The sequence below is a fragment of the Entelurus aequoreus genome, linkage group LG07 (assembly GCF_033978785.1).
Source record: "Entelurus aequoreus isolate RoL-2023_Sb linkage group LG07, RoL_Eaeq_v1.1, whole genome shotgun sequence".
NCBI classification, from domain to species: domain Eukaryota; kingdom Metazoa; phylum Chordata; class Actinopteri; order Syngnathiformes; family Syngnathidae; genus Entelurus; species Entelurus aequoreus.
This window is the reverse complement of record NC_084737.1, coordinates 31,803,188-31,812,571: the sequence shown is the minus strand read 5'-3', so window position 1 is coordinate 31,812,571 and position 9,384 is coordinate 31,803,188. Positions and strand designations below refer to the sequence as shown.

The 9,384-nt window shown below is 37.2% G+C and overlaps 1 protein-coding gene across 2 annotated transcripts in view; it reads left to right on the top strand.

Annotated features, from left to right (window-relative positions):
• The window catches only part of LOC133653030 (uncharacterized), an 8,822-nt gene extending 2,006 nt beyond the window's left edge, over positions 1 to 6,816 (top strand). Inside the window, exons 2-4 of one of the 2 annotated variants that reach the window (XM_062052025.1) lie at positions 2,704 to 2,816; positions 3,172 to 3,328; positions 3,984 to 6,816. In XM_062052025.1, the coding sequence (XP_061908009.1) occupies positions 2,712 to 2,816; positions 3,172 to 3,328; positions 3,984 to 5,212 (1,491 nt within the window). In that variant the 5' untranslated portion in view covers positions 2,704 to 2,711 and the 3' untranslated portion in view covers positions 5,213 to 6,816. Of the gene's footprint in view, positions 1 to 2,665; positions 2,817 to 3,171; positions 3,329 to 3,983 lie in introns of both variants that reach the window. The other variant, XM_062052024.1, reaches the window with a different exon arrangement.
• Positions 6,817 to 9,384: the final 2,568 nt, after the last annotated feature.

Below are 9,384 nucleotides of genomic sequence, written 5' to 3'. Positions count from 1 at the left end.
CTTTTTAGGGAACTAAAGGTTGATTTGTTTGACACTTTGTTGCCAAAGGGGAACATGGTAAGAATGGAAAGCAGAATTTCTTAATAAAGGATATTTGACAAAGTTTTAGAAGACTGGATTTTGTTAAACACTCAAATATTTTTGGCATTTACTTTATCTGAACCAATGAATTAGGATTAATACCTTCTCAGTGCATGTTCATGAAAGTTATACTTCCTGTTTAAGGTCATTTAATGCTTAGTACACCAGTGTTTCCCACACATTCATTTATTTGTGGCGGCCCGCCACGAAAGAATTACGTCCGCCACAAATATATATATATATATTTTTTTTTTGATTTTTTTTTTTTTTTTTTTGGTCCTGTCCAGCTTCTCAGGCAAATCATATAGTTGATGTAGATGCCCATATAGGCTGTTCAGATTTACTTTACAAAAGAGAAGTGTAGGATACTTCTCTTGTTGCCTTATTTGTATTTGAACAACTACTGTTTTCTGTTTATTTGTTACTGACTGTGGCAGGACATCTCTGCCTCTGTTTCACTTTATGTTGCTGGTAAATAATATGGTTGTAGTAGTAGGCTAAAGTTAAATTATTTAGTATGCACTAATTAAAGGGGCAGAGCTTTAAGAGACATTTTAGCTTTTATATTTTATAAGATATATTTTTTGAAAGAACCACAATTAATAAATATATTTCAGTGAATAACTTATTGTTCAAATCTGTATATAAATATGTACATTAAGTGTTGTAATTATTTTGTAAAATGGATGGATGGACGTTTAAAACAAAACTGTTATTATTAATTAGTAAGTATACATTTTTTGAGCCTTTTCAGAGAAAATCATATCATTGTAGTAATTTATGCAAATTACTTGATGATGTCATGGTGACCACGCCCATGGACACGCCCATAGCCACGCCCCCACTGCCACAGGTATCTTGGCAGTTTATGGGAAACACTGTACACCCTATCCATCCATCCATCTTCTACCTCTTGGGGTGGCGGGGGGTGCTGGAGCTTATCTCAGCTGCATTCGGGCGGAAGGCGGGGTACACCCTGGACAAGTCGCCACCTCATCGCAGGGCCAACACAGATAGACAGACAACATTCACACACTAGGGCCAATTTAGTGTTGCCAATCAACCTATCACCCTATGTATTTTTATTATTAAAACAGCAATATGTTCTAAAATGACACATGAAAAAAAGTTTAAAGTTAAAGTACCAATGATTGTCACATTGTGGTGAAATTCCTCTGCATTTGACCCTTCCCCTTGTTCACCCCTTGGGAGGTGAGGGGAGCAGTGGGCAGCAGCGGTGGCCGTGCCCGGCAATAATTTTTGGTGATTTAACCCCCAATTCAAGCCCTTGATGCTGAGTGTCAAGCAGGGAAGTAATCGGTCCCATTTTTATAGTCTTTGGTGACTCGGCCAGGGTTTGAACTCTAACCACTAGGCCACTGAGTGTGATTGTATTAGAGAATAGTATTTTTTGTCTTTGTCATTTTAACTTTATTTCACTGGTTTGGTCCAACAGAGACTAAATGAGTAGTAAAAAAATTTTAAAAAACGCCACGAGAAGACATAGTGTATATTAGGGGTGTGGGAAAAAATCAATTCGAATCGCGATTCTCACGTGCGATTCAGAATCGATTCTCTTTTTTTTTTAATTGATTTTTTATTTATTTATTTATTTATTTTTAATTTTTATATATTTTTTTTATTTTTATTATTTTATTTTTTTTATTAATCAATCCAACAAAACAATACACAGCAATACCATAACAATGCAATCCAATTCCAAAACCAAACCCGACCCAGCAACACTCAGAACTGCAATAAACAGAGCAATTGAGAGGAGACACAAACACGACACAGAACAAACCAAAAGTAGTGAAACAAAAATTTATATTATCAACAACAGTATCAATATTAGTTACAATTTCAACATAGCAGTGATTAAAAATCCCTCATTGACATTATCATTAGACATTTATAAAAAAAAAAAAAAGAACAGTAGTGTCACAGTGGCTTACACTTGCATCGCATCTCATAAGCTTGACAACACACTGTGTCCAATATTTTCACAAAGATAAAATAAGTCATATTTTTGGTTCATTTAATAGTTAAAACAAATTTACATTATTGCAATCAGTTGATAAAACATTGTCCTTTACAATTATAAAAGCTTTTTACAAAAATCTACTACTCTGCTTGCAGACTGGGGTAGATCCTGCTGAAATCCTATGTATTGAATGAATAGAGAATCCTTTTGAATCGGGAAAAAATCGTTTTTGAATCGAGAATCGTGTTGAATTGACAAAAAATCGATTTTGAATCGAATCATGACCTCAAGAATCGATATTGAATCGAATCGTGGGACACCCAAAGATTCACAGCCCTAGTGTATATATAGCACAGCAGATTTGATTCCACTGCATACATTATTTTGCTTATTCAGATAGTAGTACTGTACAGGTTATTAAATATCTGCAAGTTTGTCATGAAAGAAAAAATGTTGCCTTATTTATTCGTGCTTATATTTCAGTTTTTGCGGTGTGGTTTATATTACCGTACTCTGATTTTACTTGATGACTAAAGGTTGCACCAGGAAGCTTAAAACAAATAATTATTCCCTTCAGACCAGTTTCATTTTTTGTTTTAGAATCTTCCTCAACCTGATGAACCACTCTGATCCTCTAGCTTGTGCAATGTTGAAGGGTGACACGTGGCACGGTGGGGCTGCCTTGGTGTCCTTGAACAACATGGAGAGCGCTGGGAGCTGCGACAGTGTCATCAGTGTGAACTCGGGCTATGTGAGTACTTCTTTAAGTGTTACTGGACATGAGTCATGCAGTACGTTTACATGTGTGCATGAGTCGACTAAAGTGGACTTACTTAGGCAACATTTCTTCTGGCCAAGTGGAGGAAACATTGTAAACATTTAGACTAGGGGTCTCATACTCGCCGCCCTATTTTGTGGCCCTCTTATTAACTTAAATGTTTAGTGTAATTGCAGCCCTTGCCTTCTACCTACCTACTCTAGTTAAAATTAGTTTGAGATGCTTGTCTCAAACTTAATTACTCTTTGTCACTCTCGTCTCCCATGTTTGAGCGCCCCATTAGGGCGATGGCGTGTGTGAGTGTGATGTACAGTATTTTTGTGTGCAGAGCGAGGACAGCCTGGAGCACTTATCTGCAGAGGAGATGGCATGCCTCATGTATCTGGAGCAGACCATCGAAGCACTGGAGGTGCAGGAGGACAGCGGAATATCCAACGACGAACCGGACTCAGGACACCAGGTGGAGAAGACGGGTCGGAGTAAAAGTAAATAAAACCATTCTCTCCCTTTTTTAGGAGTAACACAATAACTAGGGGTCGATATTGGGAGTTATGACATCACTCTGATAGTCCGATAACATTAACAAAAACACAGATTACAGAAAGAAAAAAACACGCTCCAATGAGTCAAAACCCCCCGTGTGTGTCAGTAGGTTAGGGTGAACAAATTAAGCGCTCCTACCATGTTAGATGTTCCAAATTGCCCCACAGCGTATACGGTCCTGCCGTAGGTTGTACTTCTCGACTCATCAGAGGAAGACATCCTACATGCCGCCTGTACCAAATGCCCTGCAAACACTCCGGCGGGGGGAAAAAACCCACCTGGTTTTGGAAAAAGAAGACGCTATCGGTGCCTTATTCAGGTGTTAAGTGAATACAGACCACTTGCAACAAGTGCTCAGCGATAAAATTGCGCAAGTAACATTCTTGTAACTACTGTAGCGTCCCGACAGAAGCACACAGTGACAAATATACAGTACAGTTTGTCAAATCCACTCTTGTTTGACTCTTCTTACCTCTTGTGTGCACAAACTACACTCAAATCTACATTTAAAACATTCTTGAGAAGCAGGAAGTTATCGGTATCGTCTTGAAGAAAAAAAAATATCACGCACCCCTAACAGTTTTGTTTGTTTTCTAGAAATTGCCGGTTTAAACGTTGAATCTGGAATGAACCGCAGTTGTGAGACCCTGCCCCCACTGTTGGTTGACTTCCCGTCAGAGAAGTGGAAAACGCTGACCGGGGAAAATTTAGATGAGCATCATCTTCTCAGTCACACCTGTGAAGTAGACGTTGAGGCAGAAGCCCGTGAAGCCTCTGTGAACGCCACACCAGAAGACCGACTGGTAACTCCCATTGACGGCTCTCCAGACACACTCACTTGCACGACTTCTAAAGTAAAAATAGCTCCGATTCTCCTTCCGTCTGACTTCATGGACAACACAGGACTCGGAAAGCCACTTAATGTCTGTGTCAAAGCCCCCCCTCTCTCCAGTAGCAGCAAGTCAGTGTCCGTTGACTTGTTTTACCAAAGAGCCTTGGAGAAAAGAGCTCCTGGCAGCTCTCCTAATAACCAGAAACCTGCAGAGAAGCACCTAACTGAACCCAGTCTGAGTTCACCTGCTTTGGAGTCTCTTCTCTCAGACGTCAGTCTCCCTGAAGGCCCAGAGGTTACTAAGCCAAAGAAGTTTCCAAAGATAGTCACACCATCACCAGAAATGAAGTCGCCCACGGGCAACAGTCACCTTGAGAGAATCCGCCTTGAGGCCCTTCAGAAGCTCGGGCTGCTTCAAGGTTATGTGACAGACCGTTCTCCTGAAACTCAAAAGCCACGGGCAGATGTTCCATCTCTAAGTAGTGTGAGTCCATCCCCTTTAACACCAAGTTTGCTGAGTCTATCCTCCTCAACACCATCATATACCTCCATAAGCCCCCTGTCCTCTGCCTCTGACGTTCCGCCTTCACCCGTCGCCTTCGGTCACTTTGACAGGCGTCGCTTGTCACAACATGAACAATCTCCCGTTATACATGTTTTAAGGAAGCCTGTCGACGCAGACAAGTTGAGATCTTCTCCTCGAACTTCTTCAGACCTGGTCAAGCAGCTAATCCAGGTCCCAAGTGCTCAGCCAGGTCCACAATTGCGCACCGGCCACCGCCTAAGCCGACCCGTTTCTTATCATGAATGCATCAGCGCCGAGCGGTGCCTCAGTAACGCCACCAGCCCTGACTTTCGGAGACAAACGTCTCTCCAAACGTCTCTCCAAACAGCCAAAAAGGTGGTGCGGTCGCAAGGCGTCAGCGTGATGGTCTGCCCTCGGGATACAAATGGAATAGAAGCCCTAAAGAAGCTCAAACTGTTGAAGGACTGATACTAACCACACTACTCCTTACACATCATATAAACATACCGGTACTGTAAATACACACAAATTACACTTTATTTTTTTTACATATCAACATCTTGTAACTGCCTCATATGACTCGACACGTTTACTTTGACAAACATGCTCACTTTTGTACAGTGTGGGCCCTATCTACTAAAAGTTTGCGTGTATTAAGACGTGCAAACTTGACATCGCACGCTAAGTTGACCTACTAAGCAGAGGATAGTGTCTCTTTAATTAGCAAATTAGAGAACGCAATTCATTTAGCATGTTTGTCCTAATGTACAGTATATGTTAATTATCAGATTATAATACTGGGACAAGGAGATGCAAATAAAGTTATATAGCACTTGCAATGTGATTTATCAAGACTAAAACCGTTCTGCGACCGCTGTTTGCGTCTATGTTTAGCAAGTTTGAAATGTGCTTGCAAACCAGCACAGGATTGGCTGTGAGAAAGGAGCGAGATCCCGGACAGAGAATCCTCCGTCCTATGTGTGTGTCAACATATTTGGACTGTCATAAATTAATAAGATATTGGAAAGCTTGTCAATTTAGCAATATAATTTTACGGTTTCATAGCTGCCGGTTGACATAAGAGGCTGATTAAAACAAATTCAATTGATTTGTTTTGGTGTCTGCTGGCATTTGTATTTTAATGGCATTCGAGAATTATTATTATTAATGCGGTTCAATAATTAATTGTATTATTAATTGTGATTAATCACACTTGAATTTTGGATTAATCCTGATTATTCACTTGCATAGTTTAAATTTTTTTTTTTTTTTAAACTAAATATGAGAGAGACAAGCGGTACAAAATGAATGGATGGATTTGGACACAAGGAACATTTTTTAAAATGATTTAATTGAATGCACATTATATGCTCAAAACTTGCTAACAGGTATATGTATTGATGCTTCAAGTCTCGTCAGAGTTTATTTTGGAGTGAAATTTGCCAGCCAGCACACTTGTCAGAGTCACCTCACTCATCTTTCCACTGGTGTATGCATTGACCTGATCACTGACAATATGACAACCCGTTACGCCTCTCAGGTAACCATCCATGGTTAAGGTAAAGGTGCATGTACAGTCCAAATAAATTGCGTGATTAATCTGCATATGTGCATGATTAATGCAATTTTTTGTGATTAATCATATGGGTTAACTGGTTATTTTTGACAGCCCTAATTATTATAATGTATCTATTATATATATTAAAAAAAGTCTTGCATTATGCATTTTTTTGTGCCTGGGTCATTCCAGATTCACCATCACAACACCGCCACACCTCCCAGAGCACACCTAAAGGTATATTCTGTTGTCTAGATTGTGCTTCAATATAGCCCAGAAAAGGTGGTTCAGTGGAACCTTGATTTATGAAATGAATTGGCTCTTGAACATGGTTCGCAAACCAAAATGTTTGTATGGTAAAGCAGAGTGCGCCATAAGAAACAATGTCAACATCAATAATTGTTTCTTGCCTCGACAAAAGGCACTTTTTTTAAATTTTAAGCACACTTTGAAGACTAAGTGTGCGTGTGTGTGTGTGTGTGTGTGTGTGTGTGTGTGTGTGTGTGTGTGTGTGTGTGTGTGTGTGTGTGTGTGTGTGTGTGTGTGTGTGTGTGTGTGTGTGTGTGTGTGTGTGTGTGTGTGTGTGTGTGTGTGTGTGTGTGTGTGTGTGTGTGTGTGTATACATGCATGTATGTGTATATGTATATACAGTGTATATGTATATATACATATATGTATGTGTGTATATATGTATATAATATATATATATATATATATATATATATATATATATATATATATATATATATATATATATATATATATAGATATACATACAATCCCCTGAAGAGCAGGAAAACCTGCGAAACAGGCTTGTAGGGATGACATAGCCTCCATGTTTTTCTTTACCTAACGAATATATATATATACACATACATTTATTTATATATATATATATACACATACATTTATATATATATATATATATATATATATATATATATATATATATATATATATATATATATATATATATATATATATATATATATTTCCATGCTGCTGTTGCCCTGAAAATGTTTTTTGTTTTTTTTAAATATAAAATACTGTCTGTTTTTTTTAATTTTTTAATTTTTTGTTTGTTTGTTTGATATTCATTGTAAAGTTCAGCTGTTTTTTCAGTGGGGCCCTGGCTCCACTGCAAGCATGAATTAATAAAGTCAAGTCATATATACGTATATATGTGTGTGTGTGTGTGTGTGTGTGTATATACATACATATATATATATATATATATATATATATATATATATATATATATATATATATATATATATATATATATATATATATATATATATATATATACAATCCCCTGAAGAGCAGGAAAACCTGCGAAACAGGCTTGTAGGGATGAAATAGCCTCCATGTTTTTCTTTACCTAACGAATATATATACACTACCGTTCAAAAGTTTGGGGTCACCCAAACAATTTTGTGGAATAGCCTTCATTTCTAAGAACAAGAATAGACTGTCGTGTTTCAGATGAAAGTTCTCTTTTTCTGGCCATTTTGAGCGTTTACCGGTAATTGACCCCACAAATGTGATGCTCCAGAAACTCAATCTGCTCAAAGGAAGGTCAGTTTTGGAGCTTCTGTAACGAGCTAAACTGTTTTCAGATGTGTGAACATGATTGCACAAGGGTTTTCTAATCATCAATTAGCCTTCTGAGCCAATGAGCAAACACATTGTACCATTAGAACACTGGAGTGATAGTTTCTGGAAATGGGCCTCTATACACCTATGTAGATATTGCACCAAAAACCAGACATTTGCAGCTAGAATAGTCATTTCCCACATTAGCAATGTATAGAGTGTATTTCTTTAAAGTTAAGACTAGTTTAAAGTTATCTTCATTGAAAAATAAGGACATTTTAATGTGACCCCAAACTTTTGAACGGTAGTGTATATACACATACATTTATTTATATATATATTTCTATGCTGCTGTTGCCCTGAAAATGTTTTTTGTTTTTTTTTAATATAAAATACTGTCTGTTTTTATTTTATTTTATTTTTTTGTTTGTTTGTTTGATATTCATTATAAAGTTCAGCTGTTTTTTCATTGGGGCCCTGGCTCCACTGCAAGCATGAATTAATAAAGTCAAGTCAAGTCATATATACGTATATATGTGTGTGTGTGTGTGTGTGTGTGTATATACATACATACATATATATATATATATATATATATATATATATATATATATATATATATATATATATATATATATATATATATATATATATATATATATAAATTGTTGCGTCGACCAGCATTCCTCCAATGGGGAATTCAAATTGCTAGTCTCTCCCAGATTCTTTTTATGGCACATAAGCTGATGTTTATATTCAATCAACAGGCAGCAGTTGGTATTTTGTGGTTAGCTTAGAGGACAAACTGAGACCAATCCAGCACACCAGCGTTCCCCAGCCCGGTCCAGATCGGTCTAGCTTGGTCTAGCTCAAACTCCCGGAAGTCCCGTGATCTTCCGTCTGTCCCTCGCCCCCACTCTCTTTGTTTAGACTACTCCGAGTTATCTCTACTCTGACACATTCCAATCTAGAAGGCCAACACCTTACTATGAGACTCAAAAGAAGGAAGAATACTAGCTATTCTTTATATGACTATAGGAGTTTAGAAAGAAGTAACACTTAAATATGGATATGCTTCCAACAATATATATATATATATATATATATATATATATATATATATATATATATATATATATATATATATATATACAATCCCCTGAAGAGCAGGAAAACCTGCGAAACAGGCTTGTAGGGATGAAATAGCCTCCATGTTTTTCTTTACCTAACGAATATATATATATACACATACATTTATTTATATATATATTTCCATGCTGCTGTTGCCCTGAATTTTTTTTTTTTTTTTTTTAAATATAAAATACTGTCTGTTTTTATTTTATTTTATTTTTTTGTTTGTTTGTTTGATATTCATTGTAAAGTTCAGCTGTTTTTTCAGTGGGGCCCTGGCTCCACTGCAAGCATGAATTAATAAAGTCAAGTCAAGTCATATATACATATATATGTGTGTGTGTGTGTGTGTGTA